The sequence below is a fragment of the Eucalyptus grandis genome, chromosome 6 (genome assembly GCF_016545825.1).
Source record: "Eucalyptus grandis isolate ANBG69807.140 chromosome 6, ASM1654582v1, whole genome shotgun sequence".
In the NCBI taxonomy this organism is placed as follows: domain Eukaryota; kingdom Viridiplantae; phylum Streptophyta; class Magnoliopsida; order Myrtales; family Myrtaceae; genus Eucalyptus; species Eucalyptus grandis.
In genome coordinates this window covers 51095065-51112789 of record NC_052617.1, presented here as the reverse complement: position 1 = coordinate 51112789, position 17725 = coordinate 51095065, and the positions used below count along the sequence as shown (strand labels likewise).

General features: G+C 39.0%; 1 protein-coding gene across 2 annotated transcripts; it reads right to left on the bottom strand.

Moving 5' to 3' along the window:
* Positions 1-298: 298 nt before the first annotated feature.
* On the bottom strand, positions 299-14647 carry LOC104450577 (putative F-box/LRR-repeat protein At5g02930). 2 transcript variants are annotated; one of them, XM_039315451.1, is made up of 6 exons: positions 14462-14647; positions 13551-13760; positions 13167-13401; positions 6498-7492; positions 934-1111; positions 299-836 (listed from the first exon to the last, which is right to left on the bottom strand). In XM_039315451.1, exons 4-6 carry the CDS (start codon positions 7487-7489, stop codon positions 534-536), a joined length of 1473 nt encoding a protein of 490 aa, XP_039171385.1. In that variant the 5' UTR covers positions 7490-7492; positions 13167-13401; positions 13551-13760; positions 14462-14647; the 3' UTR covers positions 299-533. The 2 variants fall into 2 exon arrangements, with proteins under 2 accessions (XP_039171385.1, XP_039171384.1); XM_039315450.1 differs by lacking the exons at positions 13167-13401; positions 13551-13760; positions 14462-14647 and adding an exon at positions 11074-13141.
* Positions 14648-17725: the final 3078 nt, after the last annotated feature.

Genomic DNA, 17725 nt, shown 5'->3' with positions numbered 1-17725 from the left:
GTTGTTTCTGTGGCTCGGAGCAGGTTAAATCATTACAGGCGCAGGCATTCCAATGACGGAATCAGTTTCTGTGGCTTATATGGCACCACCATCAGGTGCTCACTCAAGCATGAAGTCCTTCAAGCATACACCTCATCTTAAGCCATAGATATATCATCCTTGAGCAGCTCAACTATACCAGATGTGACAAGAGACCGTGGCAGCAAAGGATACAGTGATGAGAAACTAGCATAAAAGCAAGAACGTATCTGCATATGCCATGAAAAATTTATCAAACTGGTGAAATGCAAAAACTCCAGGCTCACTCAAAGTTCATGTTTACGATTATTATTGGTTCGTCACACACACTGCAAGACAGTATTCAATAAAGGTCTTGGGTATCCTGTTGCTTCCAGAGATTCCATAAATGACAAAGTTTAGCTCACAAAAGTAACTCAGTCTTTCAAATCCAAAAACCGAACGAGAACATTAAAACCATGCCCTTTCAAATGGCATGACAAACCAAGTACGCTCTTCTTCGAAACAAAACCATGTCACAGGTAAATGGCCAAGTCAGACGGCAAATAGGTAATGCTTTTTGTGTTGGTTCTGAAGATCACCCTCTCCAGATTTGCTGCCTTGCTATGCACAAATTTCAACAAATTCATGCCATTTTCATAACCTGTGAAGAAGCTCCTCACACAGAACATCCCCTCGTCCCAAGTTTGGTATTCACCGTACTCGTTCTTGAACTTAAGAACATGCAGACTCTGCCAGCAGGGAAGAGTTTCTTGGCCTATGATTTCCCAGTATCGCCCCTCATCAAAATCATACTTCCTTGTAAAAGTTTCTCTGATCTAAAAGCACAATGAAAGATCTCATTAGGTAACACAAATCAAAAGATGTGACTAATCATATATAATGGAGTAAATCCAGCATGATTCCCTTCCTTACCTTAAACATAGATTGGCGAACCATAACCACAGCAAGGTTTTCAAGATTAGGACAGGCTGTCAACAAGCAGGCGATTCCAGGAAGCTCCCACTTCAGCAGCCCTGTATCCAGCACAAGACTGGTTGAACCAAGCATCACCACTTCTTGTTTCATCATCTTTTTCACCGATAATATCTGGTTCAAAATATTGGGGACACTGTAAGAACCAATGTTGTAATAAATATGCACACTTCTGAAATCTCAGGTTAATTCAATAGTACTTCTGCACTGATTTTTACACAACGCTAAAATAACAATTTAGGACATTACAGAAAAATTCTTACATCCACAGTAATAGAAACACACACCAAACTAAATATTACATAAGAAATGATGGTTTCCAAGCTATTTGGATATGTGCTCCACCCAAAATATATGGGCGGAAATCATCCATAGATACATGCAAATAGCATTCTCATTTTGCATTCCTCTTGTCCGCTTCACTTAGGAACTCTGTCGTTACATTAGATCGTGGCCACAAAAAGGTCATACAGAACAGATCAGAATAATGTGAGATGATAGTGATGCGTACCTGAATACACTGTTGGAATGTATTAGGAAATCTTCTAGAATTTCTCCCTGATTATATTACGTGATTATATTACGTGATATTATGTGATTTGTTTTTTATTCTGATTGCTGTAAATTAGATATTGATAGATATTAGAGGCAACTTAGGATCTTTATCTATATAGGTTTCTTACCTAATTTAGATTCTCTGTTCATGTATTTATACTCATTGTAATCACTCTATGAGAGATAAGAAAACAGATTCTTTTCTTCATGGTATCAGAGCCCAAAGGTCCTTCATCTATTCACCTCGAGTAATTTTTTTTTTTTTTTTTTTTTTTTTTTTCGTTCGATCACTATGTCGGACGAATCATCAACCACCCAATCTAACCCTCCATCACTTCTTACAAAATCCACCGAAGCTCATCCCATTCAGATCACTTCCATAAAGCTGAATGGTGATAATTTTTTCGGTGGTCTCAATCCGTTCGAATGTATATACGGGGTAGAGGAAAAAGTGGCTATCTCGACGGAGATAATGCAGTAACCAGCGACAGATGACCCTACTTGGGCTGTCTGGGATGCAGAGAATTCAGCGATTATGACGTGGCTGACCAACTCCATGGAAGAAGATATTGGTGCAAATTATCTGGGCTATTATACCGCAAAGGAACTCTGGGATGCGGTGTGTGAGATGTATTCAGATTTGGGTAATCAATCTCAAATCTACGAGTTAACCTTGAAGCTAGGGAAGATGCGACAAGGAGAGGAAACTGTCACAAAATACTTTCACTCCTTGAAACGTTTGTGGCAGGAATTGGATGTATTCAATGATCATGAGTGGATGTGTATTGAAGATGGTAATCGATACAGAAAATTGTAGAAGCAGAACGTATTTATGCTTTCCTAGCAGGGCTTAGAGATGAGTTTGATGAAGTACGGGGCAGAATACTTGGGAAGCAGCCTCTTCCACCTATTGGAGAGGTCTTCTCAGAGGTTCGAGAGAAGAAAGTAGACGGGGAATAATGCTGGGCAAGTCAGCTACCGGCGGAAAGGATGGATCATTGGAAGGTTCAGCATTAACTATATTTGAAGACAAGAAGGGCCATGTTCCTACAACAATAGTTTCCGAGGCAAATATAAGCAAGATCCCCATTAACTTGCGAAGATCAGATGGGAAACCTCGTATTTGGTGTGATTTTTGCAACAAACCCCGTCATACACGGAGACCTGTTGGAGGATTCATGGCCGTCCAGCTTCTACAACTAGTGAAGCAAGGAGACCAACTTCATTTAGCCGTGATAATAAGTCTTCTCAGCGTATGCCTCCTACAGCTAATGAGGCCACTGCATTCTCTTTCAGCAAAGAACAACTAAACCATCTTCTGCAACTACTTCAGGCTGGGTCCGTATCGGGTAATCCTACTGCTTCGATTGCCCACCAAGGTAGAAATCTAAATGCCCTCTCTTGTTGTTCACAATCTGTACCTTGGATCATTGATTCAGGGGCATCCGATCATATGACTAATCTTCCATATTTGTTCAAATCCTATATTCCTTGTCCCGGCAACCAAAAATTCGGATTGCCGATGGGAGTTTTTCATCTATTGCAGGCAAAGGATTAGTTCCACTTTCGAGTCTATTAAACTTCATAATGTACTGCATGTTCCTAAGTTAGCCTCGCAGCCTCTTGTCTGTTAGTAAACTTTCTAAAGAGTCTAATTGCCGTGTTGTCTTTTTTGCTTCCCATTGTGAGTTTCAGGATCAGATCTCGGGGAAGACGATTGGCAATGCTAGGATGAGGGATGGTCTTTACTATTTTGAAGAGTTTGTCTCTAATAAAAAGCTCGGGCGTATAGAACTTTCAGTTCTTCCCCTGTTCAAGAACAAATAATGGTTTGGCATCATAGATTAGGCCATCCTAGCTTTAGATATTTGAAACATTTGTTTTCTCATTTGTTCAAAGATGTGGATGTTTCTTCACTACATTGTGACAATTGTCTTTTTCTAAAAGTCATCGTACTCATTATAATCCAAAACAGTATCGTGCATCATCTCCTTTTTACTTAATCCATAGTGATGTTTGGGGTCCTTCACCCATGTCAACAAAAACCGGAAAACGATGGTTTGTTACTTTTATAGATGATCATACCCGTTTATGTTGGACATACTTGATGAGCGCCAAATCTGAAGTTGAGTCATTGTTCAAAAAATTTTATCAAATGGTTATGACTCAATTCCGTACTACTATTAGTATTCTTCGTACTGATAATGGTACTGAATATTATAACCAATTTTTGGGGAGTTTTTTGACAGAAAAAGGCATCATTCACCAGTCAACTTGCCGAACTACACCCCAACAGAATGGCATTGCTGAACGCAAAAATCGCCATCTCCTTGAAGTATCGCGTGCCCTCTGTTTTTCAATGCATGTACCTAAATACTTATGGGGGAAGCTGTGCTAACAGCATCTTATCTAATTAATAGGTTGCCTACTCGGGTATTAAATTACACTACTCCCTTAAATTGTTTCAAAAAGTGTACCCCACAGCTCGTATTTTTCTGATATTCCTCTAAGGGTGTTTGGTTGCACTACATTTGTCCATCTCCCAATTCAGTGTCGATCTAAATTAGATCCTCGGGCTGAAAAGTGTGTGTTTATAGGGTATGCACCTAATCAAAGAGGTTACAAGTGTTACAATCCACATACTTGGTAAAACTCATATCACTATGGATGTAACATTTATCGAGTCACAACCGTTTTTTTCTAACAAATCTCTTCGGGGGAGAATGGCGAAGTTAGTGAAGAGATTAACTCTCCCTGTCCTTCCTAATCCTTTGTTTGAATCTTCGAAAACACCTCTGCCAAATCTTGATGTGTCAAAGATAGGGGGAGAAAAAGTTCAAGATCACAATGTGATCAACAAGCCCGAGCTTCAGGTTTATACTAGAAGGAAAACTCTTCAAAATATTGCAGATCGAACTTTGTCCCGGAGCCTCATCCGTCTACAACCCCGAGAGATGATCTCTTGCCTTCGTCATCAGGTGATCCTAGTAGTACTCTTTTTCCCTCCATTCCTATCTTAAATTCTGATACTAATGCTTCTAATCTTGATATGCCTATAGCTCTTAGAAAAGGAGTTAGATCATGTACTAAGCATCCTATATCAAAACATGTGTCATTCCAAAAGTTATCTCATAATCATAGAGCATTTGTGTCAAATCTGTCTCACATATCTATTCCTAGAAATATCCATGAAGCTTTGAAGGATCCAAAGTGGAAGATGGCTGTTGAGGATGAAATGCTTGCACTTAAGAAGAATGGCACATGGGAGTTGGTTGATACACCGAAGAAAAAAAGATCGTTGGCTGTAAATGGGTATTTACTGTAAAATGTAAACCCGATGGGAGTGTTGAGCGGTATAAAGCAAGGTTAGTGGCAAAGGGGTTCACTCAGACTTATGGAGTAGACTATCAGAGACTTTTGCCCAGCTTGCCAAGATAAATTCTGTTCGAATTTTACTATCTTTGGCTGCTACATTTGATTGGCCCTTACATCAGTTAGACGTGAAGAATGCATTCTTGAATGGTGACTTGGAGGAAGAAGTGTTTATGAGTTTACCACCAGGTTTTGCAGAAACTGAAGGCAAAGTTTGCAGATTAAAAAGTCGTTGTATGGACTTAAACAATCTCCAAGAGCGTGGTTTGAACGATTCGGAAGGTGGTTAAAAGATTTGGCTATCACCAAAGTCAAGGAGACCACACTCTATTCTATAAACACTCAAAGGAAGGTAAGCGTGCAATTCTAATCGTCTATGTTGATGATATAATATTAAGCTGGTGATGACAAAGTTGAGTTGAAAAGCTTGCAAGGGAAGTTGGCTGAGGAGTTTGAAGTTAAGGATTTGGGTGCCTTGAAATATTTTCTTGGAATAGAATTTGCGAGATCCAAAAGGGCATTTTTATAAACCAACGCAAATATGTTCTTGATCTCGCTTAAAGAGACAGTCTATTAGGATGTAAAAAGCAGAGACCCCCGTGGAACCAAATATGAAGCTTGAACTTGCCAAGGCTGAAGAAGTAATAGACCGAGAAAGGTATCAAAGGCTTGTTGGTCGACTTATTTACTTATCTCATACTCGACCGATATATCGTTTGCTGTAAGTATGGTGAGTCAGTTCATGCACTCACCAGGGCCAAGGCATTTTGAAGCGGTATATAGAATTTTACGCTACTTGAAGGGAAGTCCTGGTAAGGGTCTAATGTTTGAAAAACATGGACATCTGGAAATTGAGGTGTTCACTGATGCAGATTGGGCTGGAAGTACTATGGATAGGAGATCTACTTCAGGCTACTGCACGTTTGTTGGTGGTAATTTAGTCACTTGGAAGAGTAAAAAGCAGAGTGTGGTGGCAAGAAGTAGTGCTGAAGCTGAATTTCGATCAGTAGCACATGGTGTATGCGAAGTTATGTGGATTAAAGGTATCTTAGATGAACTACAAATTCCAAGTTCCATACCAATGAAAGTATATTGCGACAATAAGGCAGCAATCGCAATTGCTCATAATCCCGTGTTACATGAACGGACAAAGCATGTGGAAGTTGATAAACACTTCATCAAAGAAAACTTGATAGCGGACTAATTTGTATGCCGTATATTTCAAGTGATGATCAGACTGCTGACATTCTGACCAAGGGATTACATAGAAGGCAATTCATTCGTCTAGTGAACAAGCTGTCTATGGAAGACATCTTCAAGCCAGCTTGAGGGGGAGTGTTGGAATGTATTAGGAAATCTTCTAGAATTTCTCCCTGATTATATTACGTGATTATATTACGTGATATTATGTGATTTGTTTTTTATTCTGATTGCTGTAAATTAGATATTGATAGATATTAGAGGCAACTTAGGATCTTTATCTATATAGGTTTCTTACCTAATTTAGATTCTCTGTTCATGTATTTATACTCATTGTAATCACTCTATGAGAGATAAGAAAACAGATTCTTTTCTTCATACACCAACTGCAGAAATGAAAGTGTTTAGCAGACTGAAATATATTAAGAAGGTTCTGCAAGTTTTTGTTGTACTGTGCGCCATAGAGACCAGCTCCAGTGACCAGCACTACCCGTTGACGATAAAGCATCTCATCAAAGTTAAAGCGTGCTTCAACTCCAGCTGGAACATTTTTTATCAGGAAATTAGTCCTGGTCATGCCACCCCGAAATTCTAATCCTCCCAGTGTTGGACAATCAATAATGAGATCGGTCTTTGGTTCCACCATCATGAACCCATCCAAAATTGAAACCTTTATTGGAACTGCTCTTGGTTGAATGGTAATTTTGAGATCGCCACGCATGTTGCAATTAGTCAGGGACAACAGCTCCAGCTTTTCACAGTCTGTGGCGATTTTCTCGATTGCATCATCCGGTAATACTACCCTATCTAAAGAAAGTTCTCTTAAGTTCTTAAGGCGCAATCGAGTAGGCAAATCGAGCTTTAGAAAAGCCAGTCCCAGTTTCACTACTGATGAGCTGCTATATAAGCAATCAGGGAAGTGGTAGTAAGGATGACGCCACATGGCCTTTTTCCTTGTATCCTCCAGATCATTGAAGTTGAGATCTAGTTCTTTAACACCGTTTTTAAGGGCAAGAGAGATCCATGAGTTGATACGGTGAAGCATACTGCTGTTGTACCTAAAAGATAAACGAAAGCAGTTCATCTCCTTAACCTTACATCTACGGAGAAACTGGCTCACAGAAGGGAGGACTTCATTTCCAGTTTCTTCCACCCAACGATATGTAAAGTCCACCTTGTGCATGGACCTCCACACAAACCTCCACCTTCTTGAAAGCATAGAAGTTCTCAGGGCATCCTTCATAGGAAGTTTATCCAGAATTAGAACAAGAATTTCATCATGTAACCTGCTTATAAAGTCATTTTCAGAATACACTGCATCTTCTGGATATGATTTTAAACACTTGCGTCTTCTTTGAGCTGGAGCCATCGTCTGAACATGCAAAAAAGTAAAAGGTCTACATTAGCTCTGCACTTATGAATTTACCACATTGTAATTAAGCATGATAGAAAAGTCAAGCATCGGTTCGCTGTACCTAAATATACTTTACTCATGTCAAAACCAATTAACTAAATATAGTAACTTTTTTCACATGTAAATGCCACCAAAATTGTTGCTCTCAAGAAGAATTTATCCCGTCCAAGAAATACCATTGCCTTGTGATGAAACTGCTACAGGACCCAGCTCTTGGAGCATACAAAAATCATTGCCTTTCAAAAAATTCCAATTGACATCCAGAGTCATATTCCCAGAGCAAAGTATATCAATAAGTTGAAACTCAGTGAAAATCAGTACCAATACAAAATCACATCGACCATCCACTCTTCTCAGCGTCATGCTCTTTGATCAATGAGCAGGAGGAAGACCAACATTGCATTCAACCAGGATGATAAGAGAGGAGAACTTGAGCTCATAAGTACACAAAAAATAAAAATAAATAAAAGCCACAGAAACATATCTTGCATAGGTTGGAGCATGACAACATGACCATTGGGCAATCAAATAACTAATGGAGTGTTGCCATTGACAACATAAATTTAAAAATAAAAATAAAAAATCCTTCCAACAGTTCTGGCAACTTGCTCCGTAAGATTGATAAACTTTTACACTCTATCTTGTCCAGGATGGGCAGATGATCTTCTCTCCGATTGCTAATATTCCAGAGAGCACATACTGATATCTACAGGTATTTTAATTTAATTAGCAGTTCTTTCAAGGAATCAGGCGATAGAAAATCTCTGTCTCATCCTCACCAAGTCAAACATGTTTTATCAATAAATAAAACTAAATATGATGTAGAATAAAACCCTTACCTGATTGAATTGCTAATAAGAATTCAGATGCACAGTCTTCAGAAATACACAACATTTCCTATGAACTCAAAAATTTTGAAGTAGAGTGAAGGTCTGTGATATATTGAGCCTGTCCTTTTTTGTGCTACTATGACAAGACAAGCGGATTTATTTATTTTAAGTTTGCTTTTGCATCTAAAACTTCTGAAGTAACAAACAGACCTCCTACATAATTTAACTTCTGCTCCTAGATAGAGGACCTCTACTTTGGCACTTAAGATAATTCAAAGTATAAAGGATAAATTAAGCGAGGAGCTAATCTCCACAGGAAAGTGAACGTGTCCACATGCTGCCCTTCTCCTTAGCAAGAGTCAGCACTTTTCGCGCAACAATAGATTTCCACTTTTTGGGCACTTTAATAATCACTTTTCTTAACCAGAAGATAAAGCTATTAGGTTGTGAGATTATCTATATGCATTAGGCCTATATTTTCCCCATGCTTGAATTAGGTGACTCTCACTCCCCCTCTAACATGCATAATTGATAAACAATGCCACAGCAACAATGTATTGCATGAAGTTATACAAGTGCAGTGAAATTCTGCAAGATACTAGGCAATTAAATGTGGCTTGAACTGGATTCAAGGTCGAAAAGTTTAACTGGGTGACATTGGAACAGAAAAAGTAATTAAAAGGCCAAACTTCTGCTCTGAAGGCATATACACTCAGTAAAGCTTTTGACAATGTAAGTCTACCAGAAAATCACATGCGTACACTGCAATTCACAACAAAATGCTCATACCTAATATAATGACTGCATTTGTCCTATAAGCTAGTCATGACATTAACTTGTTTAACATCTATGCACAACTACAATGGCCTATCGAGATGAAATATGCCATAACTTTCTTTGAAAATACACAAATGCCACTAATGACTAACCAATGATGCCTTCTTCAACAGTAAACATTAAACAATGGTCAATAATACCAGCCAAAGCTGTAGAATGAATGAAACCTCTTTACCAGCAACAGTATAATGCTGTTATTTATCAAAATTATAAATAGCAGATGAAATCATGGGTAGCCGCCCACCAGGCTCTTTTTTTTTTCTTATAGGTAGGGGATTGGGGGTTTGAGGTCAATTGGTTCTAGGTCTCGGGATCAACCCTAAGTTGAGCAAAAAACCAAAATAATGGGCCACAAGACTTGATGTATGGGTTAATGTTCCAATCCAACAACAGGAAGACATTCTCTTGAGCATTTAAGCATCCACATGACTCACTGGCAGGCAAAAGGATCCTCTGATGTTGTTATACAATTATGGAAGTTCATATCTCTAACACTAAATGTTACTTTCTCCCCAACTTCTAAAAATCACAGAAATGAATCAGCACATGCAATGGTTTCATCAGGAAGCCTTCAACACATATGTCACTGGAGTAACAGATAAAGAGGAAGCCAAACCCCAGGACAACCTTCATTTACTCAATAATATCATTAACCTAACAGACAGGTGCCTTAATAGTTGGGAGAGCTACCATGTATTTCTTGCTCCCCCATGCAAATTTAAAGGCACAAAACTAGAAGCCTTCACATATCCTGCAAAATATGTATTTCCGTATCGATGTACGCATGTAAACATCTATGTGCAGCCCATACACATAGTCTGCATATATTGCAAGCGGAGATGATATCTTCTATAGTTAGTAATTCTTAGTTCTTATGTGCTAAATATCTCTGAGAAAGACAATTAATGCAGGGGGAGGACAATTAAAGAACTTTGTTGCGACCATTGTTAGTAGCACTAGAAAAAACAAATTTAATCTTGACAGGAGAGCACATGCAATAAGTGTTTGGGTTTACCCATCCTTTATGAATCTATCAACTAAATTGCTTGCAATTTGTTGCTCAAAGGATATAGCTCACATTGGCATGCACTTAACTTGTTAAAATGAAGCCAAAGCTCAAGAAGTTTCTTCCTATGTATTCACTAACATGTAAGAAGTTAAAAGAGCAAGTGTGACAAGACATATGATTCCTGGAGACAAAGCAATTTAGTGAGTTAATTATGAAGTATTTATGATGTGAGAAAATTTGGATATTATACATCTTCATCCAACAATTTAAGTTTTTATAACAGTTGGTAGGGATCCCAAAAAATTTTACATAGCATAAAAGTGGGGAGGTCTCAATTTCAAATCTTTCCAAGCCCCTAGAGTATTTGCCTACCCACTTTAATTTTAGGTCAAAGACTAGCCTACGCATGGGGAGACTAATGGAATATTTTATTATTAAACCACGTTTTTACTAAAAAGATCTAATTTTTAGAACAGTTGGTAGCGGTCCCACAAATCTTACACATGAAATGGTAAGAGATCTGGAACAAAATATGGAGAATCGAGATACAATCTCGAAGAAGGAATCACTCATCTAAAAAAAACTTAAAAATGATCTTACTATCACCATGTATGATAATCCTAATTGGTCATATTCATAACAGAAATCTCAGCATCGAAATAATATATAAAAAAAAATAAACACAAACACTGGATCAGTTGCAAACACAACAAATTCTTCATTTAATTTTGAGATGTCGCTCACTAACACATCAGATGATCATATCGTAATTTTCCTTGGTTGAGATCACTTCTAGATACCAAAAAATCCAAAAATGAAGAAAAGGCCCTGCAGGAGAAATTCTACCTCTAAAAAGATCTCACCTTTGCCATTCGGAGAGTCATTCAATTCCAAATCACAATTCAAAAACCATCACTTTTAGACTCGCCATATGCCACCTCGTAGCCTACTCTTTGGATCGCTCATGCTATGCGAACAATACAATGAGGAAGGAGGGTGTTTCAGAAGAAAGGCAAGGCTCTGAATCTCACGGCACTCTGTGTTCTAGCAGATTCAAAGTCACTGCGTACTCAGGACCAGTAATTAGGATTCTACGGCATGGAAATGGATTTGGGAAATAATTTAGAGAGCAAATGGGGAAGAAAAAATCTTTATCATAAAATGCTCAAAAGAAGGAAAGTCCAACTTTACACCCAAAGAGAGGTGGATAAACGTGACTCGAGGTAGAGAGAAACGACGTCGGATAAATAGCACAAGGTAGACACTTGGAAAACATCAAGTCTTTTACCAATAATGTCAGCAATTGCATGTAATCAAAGTGTCAAGAAAGAAATTCATGAAAACTTTATGCCCGCGGAAATTCTGCTAGGTAGATCAATTACAACTCTGATGGTTAGCATGTTAATCCTTCAATATGCACTCTTAATTTTGCACACAAGAAAGGCTTCAAAAGAATTCAGTATTCAAGCACCAAAATACAAATAACATGGTTAAAATACAAGAACTTTTCAGTATACAAAATTGGCATCTTCAAGATTAATTACTTTCTCATCACAAAACCAAATCTAGACTGCCATAGAAAATCTTGGCAAAATCGAACTTCAGTTTTGTCATATTACCACTTATATTGTCAAAGAAATCCAAGCTACATTTACAGAATATCTGCTTTTTGGCATAACTATTCCCTAATATTATTCTTAAAATTGTGGAGAAAACAAAGATATCATATGGTATTCTGCAACAAAGCTATCATAAGTATCAGTAAACTTGAACCTCCTCCTCATGTACTTAAAATGCCACCAAAAATTATTGTGAGGCCAACATCTACTAAGTCGATTTATATATTAGCTGTCGTCTTCATCACGCAAAAGTGCTTAAACCAAATTTTGACATTACATGTATAAAGAGTAAATGTATGTTAGCGACCAACACCTTTTGACATATTTTGTTGGCCTGAAAACAGATACGTGAATAGAACTGGATTTATGCTTCACAAAGAAAGTATGAATTATTTGGTGCTCTGGGATTATATACCCTTCTTTTCACATATGATGTGGACCATCCACATAAGACCCAGAATCATGTGAGGGGAAAGAGTATCTTGCCTAGTATTTGATGATTTCTCCTAATAAACAACCCCCAGGAAATTAACTTGCACAAACACATCCTCATAGTTACAAATGTTCCCACAGCAGACACAAGCATTAGCCATTTCAACATTTCTTTCTTCAGAATAAACAACCGTACAAACTAGAAATACGGGCATACTAGGGCAACCCATCATTTCCTAGCATGATTACAGCACAACAACCTGCCGCAAAATGCAATTGATTATAAATATGTTTCCTACCATCAAGGAGCTACTTTGAAGAAGACATTTCTTTCTTATTGCACAAGTGAGCAACTAGCTACTTAGATAGGGGCAATCGGTCTTACTCATCTCAAGCAATATATATATATATATTGGTTAAAAAATATCAACCCTTCTGTCTGCAGGAAATCTCAGCAACAGAAGTTTTCACAAATGACAGTAAAAAAAACAGGGAAACTAAATCAGTCTTATCATGATTAGTTCTTGCAAGAACCAGGGGGAATCAGATTAATTAGAAAACATCAGATATACCCATATATTTAGATTGAGTTTACTTAAAATTAAAACTGAATTTCCGTCAAAGATTAACCCTACTTACAACCAGAATGAAAGAAAATCACTGATTAATGAAACAGAATCCCTAAGTCTAGCCTTTGATGCAAGTTATATAACTTTTTTCACGGGATAATGCTCCAGATTTTTTCCTATTTTGCTATCCTCCAATGTAATTTTAGAGTTATAGATTATAGCTTTTGCAACGTGACCATGCGTATATATATCTCATGGTACTGGTAAACAAAGAGGTCAGAAGTACCCAGAAAAACAATTACATATCCAGCAAACTGTGTACAGTTGCGTAGTCACCTTCTGTAATCATCTTGACATGCAGCAAGCAACTTTATGACCGATGCTACAGAGGAATTCATATATTTGGATTCAACAGCACAGCAGCCCAACGAACAGTAAGTGCTCCTGTAAAATTGAACTGCAACAACAAACCAAAATCCCTAAACCAATGTACTTGGATGTCCCTCCACCATCTCAAGAAGCCTTCTTCCACCATGAACTCAATGTTTTCTCGTGTCTCTGACAGTTATCACTGTACAAACAGCCATGACACAACAGTAAGTTCTCCAGAGGTTGAGTTAAAACCCACATATTGAAGAAGAGCTCATAGGCGCAACAGAAGTTGAATTCCCCTGGCCAAGGGAAAAGTAATCTACGAAATTCTCCTTAAAGGAAGTTTACCATATGCCCAACTTCGGTTGTCTTTTGGCAGGATAGCAGTGCGGAATACTTATCAGACTGGGGTGGGGGAGAGCATCTCCCCTCTCACTATTGAGCTCTGAGGACTTCCAAGCCTTTCCTTTTGGCAGTCTTGCTCTCGAAGATCTGCAAAGTTACTACTGACTTGGTTCTGCTTGAAGACAGGATGATCCTTCGGGCGGGATTCTCCATCTAGACGCAAACGCAGAAATTTAATAGATGAATCCAGATCATGAGCTACTGAAGGACGTAATTAGAAGTAAAATACGTCATCAAATCCAATCCTGCAAACAATTTCTATCATCGCAGGTCGTGCATCCCGGTTGGGGACACACCAAATCCCTTTCCAAATTAGGCGCGATTCGCCCATTACTAAAGAGGCATCCGCATATATTTCACCTAAATCAGAAGCAGGATGATGACAACGTAAGATTAACACCCACACTCCCCACATCGCCACAATGTTTCCCTATTAACTCGGGCCTTCAAACGACATCAGAAATTGAGCTAAATATCATCTCCTTCCTATTCTTCTCTGCCCTTGCCATCGCAGCACTAGTGAAAATCGATTCTTTCCTCCGAGAAGCTGATCACCTCGATTAACCAACGAATCGACGGCGCGCTCCGTTTCTCCCTCCCGTCTCAGTGGAGGCGAGGTCGAGCACGGAGCCGCAAAGTCTCGCCATTTCAAGCAACAATCCGCGCGTCCTCCCTATCCAGCCATGGACGAGGAGGCAAAACGCGGCCTCGCTTCATCGCGATGCGGTTATGAACAGGTCGAGAACTCGCGCGCGATAACGAGCGACTCGAGTCGAGTGGAAAACAAGAGAGGAAACCGAGAGAAATCGACCCGAGAGCTCGGAATCGAATCGCGACGTACCGCGCCGACGCACCTGAGGATCGGGAGCGAGGAGACGGGCGGCGAGTCGCTGCGTCTTCTGTGGAAGCGACGAGGCGAACGCTTGGGGAGACTGCGTTTGGAGGAGAGCGGCATTTTGGTCGTGAATCGGAAAGCCATGAACGACGTGGATTGCAGAGGATGACATTGGGGGAGAGATGTTTAGGAAAATTCCTGCAGCGCACGTTTTGCTTTTAGGAAGTACTGCTCGTTTATAAGTTCTTTCCTTCAGAAAAGTGATATTTCTTTCTCATTTTTTCGATAAAATCATTCGGATTTTTATTTAAGTATATAGCCCTTGAAAAAATAATTTGTACACATTCATCTTTGAATTTATGACGCACTGATAAATTCGGTTATATTGCTATTTCCAATTACAAGGAACTCAGTCCACTCCACAGATCTAGCTAGCATCGACAATGACGAGCTGCCAGGGTCCAGATTCGAGGCTTTCCTGGACCTCAGAGGAAAAACACTCGCCTCGGCTTCATGGACTGCCTTTCTAGTTTCTACCATGCAATGGTAACAGAGCCGGATGAGGTGGAGATCCTGCAAAAGCAAGCTCCCTGTGCAAACAACTCCAAGATTGAAGTCGCGGGCTTTTGCCATTGTTGAATTTTCTGACTTTAGGGAAAAAGGTCATTGAGGGGGCAAGAGAACACATATATTGATACAAATCTTCTTTTCTTTTATGCTCAGCATGTGTCGACAGAAAATTTAGTATTTTCTACAAGCAAAGCCAATACTGTTCCATGGCTACATTGACAGAACTTGCCCTCTCTCAATACAACCCTGCCTAGATTCAGTCTAGATTGTCTCCCTCTGTCTATCTACCTTACTATGGCTAGTTCTTCCTCCTTTCCTGGAATGGCTCGTAGAGGCCTCTGAAGTGACCATCGTATAACTTGGAGTGAGTGCCTCCAAATTTCCAGAAAGCAAAGCAGGCTATGGCCATTTATTCATGGAAAAATCTACATTCTGTCGCCTCATGTCTGGTGTTCCTGTTTATGTGGAGTATGTCCTTATTCTATTCTAGGAGAAGAAGATGAGTTTTTTGCCCAACTCAAGAATCTAGCAGCAATTTTTCCATTTCAGTTTCAAATTCAAACCTAAGTTGGAGCGACTTCATTCACATATACTGATGCCATTGTGTTGTCATTACTGATGACAGAATTAACACGATGTTTGCTTGGCTAGAAAGATACATTGCTCAGAGAGAATAAATTAGTATGGTTTGTATGCTGGCCCAAATTGAATAAGTTTTGTTATCATGAACAATCAACACTAGGGTCAACTATGTAAAATTAACACAGTACAAGATTTTTTTATGGTTCACTGTTATGATATGAGTTAAGGAGACCTTTTTGTGCTGAAACTCACACCACTCCCCAATCTTCCCAACCTCACAAGTGAGCATATTCAAAATAATCTGAAGGTTAATAAAGATCAATATGCTAACAATCTTTGCTTAAAGAACTTTTATCATACTTGGTTGGATGGGAAGCATGCATGGTAAGATGAAGATAGTTCAAAAAGATTGGCAAACTAGAACTTAAAGATTGTGAAATCTTGAAAAAGATAGGTAGTTCGACTGGCAAACTGAAGTGCTTGGAAATCAGTGGGAAGAACTCTTTGTTTCGTTGGCAGTTTCCTTGAAGGCACAACGTGTTTGTAGCACCTTCAGTATTAGACTACATTGGTGTTCTAAAATCCCTATTGATGCTAAAGATAGAAAATTAGTGAGTTCAAGAACTTCCTCACTCAATTGGAGAGCTATCAGGTTTGAAGTACTTGTCTTTGAGCCATTGTCCTGAGCTTGAAGGGCTTCCAAATTCCATAGGAGAATTGAAATCACTGCTCCAATTGGATCTGTTTGTCAGTGGAATTATCAAATTACTTGAGTCTGTTGGGGGACTAGAATCGCTCATTGAGATAAATATATCTGATACAGCAATTACCACATTACCTGATTTTATTGGCAATCTGAAAAGATTGAAGGCAATGGATATCCATGGGAGCCAGATAAGAGAGATACTAGACTCGATTGGAGGACTTGAATTGTTGCTCATGTTGGGTTTGTGTGGAACATGCATTACCAAACTGCCTGGATCTATCGGAAATTTTAATAGGTTGGAGCCAATAGATTTATTTGATTGCAGATTAAGAGAACTACTGGAGTTGATTGGAGGACTGGAATCACTTCTTGAGTTGAATCTATATGGAGCAAACATGGCGCAGAAACCTGATTTCATTAAAAATCTGAAAAGGTTGAAGTGTATGAAGAAGCTTGGGAATAATATAAGAAAGCTGACAGAGGCCATGGGAATGCTGAAGAATCTTAAAGAGATTTGTGCTAGTGATGATATTGAGGAAATTCCAAGTGAAATTGGGCAACTATCCTTGTTGAGAATACTAGACTTGTCGCAGAGCAAGGTTATGAGGTTGCCAACAATTATCAGTCAGCTTTATCATCTCCAAAACTTCATCTATGGAATTGCAATGGACTTCAGATGTTGTCAGAGCTTCCTTCAAGTCTAACAGTGTTAGTGTTCATCTCCATCATTGCAGACAGTACCTAGTCTCTCGAAATTGACCAAGTTAGTTCATATTGATATAAGTAATTATACTGCTGAGTCCTTAAGGGTCACCCAAGCGCCAGTATTTGGCCCTTATTTTTCCCAAATCTCACCTTGCCTCCAACTAACTTGAGTTCCCATTCTTCTCTCCAACGACTCAAAATAACATGTCTCAAACCACAATCCATGACACATCTTCCATCCAGTCCTGAAGAATTGACTCTGGATGATGTCAAGTCACCTCTAGAATGGTCACTCTTTACGAAATTGAGATATTTATCTGGGTTAAATCTCTGCAGATGTTGGCTAAGAGAGATTCAATTTCATGATGTCCTTGGACAGCTAGAGAATCTGCATCATCTAGAACTGTCAGCTTGTAAATTGCTTGTGAGACTTTCCAGTTTTTTAAGCTTAAAGAACCTGCAGGTGTCGTCCGTGAGACTTTGCCCGCTGCTAAATGAGCTGCAAGGTTTGGGGGAATTGGAATTCTTGCAGACTTTGTCAATTGAGGACCACAATTCCATAGAAGGGTTGCCTGATCAATCAAATTTACAGAAGCTTCAGAAGGTGACCATCTTATGTTGTGAATCAGTGCAAAATAGGACTTTTCAATCACATGCAAATTGTAAGGTGTATAAATGCTTGAGCCATTGGGAGCTTTACAAAGAAGAAAGAAGAACTAC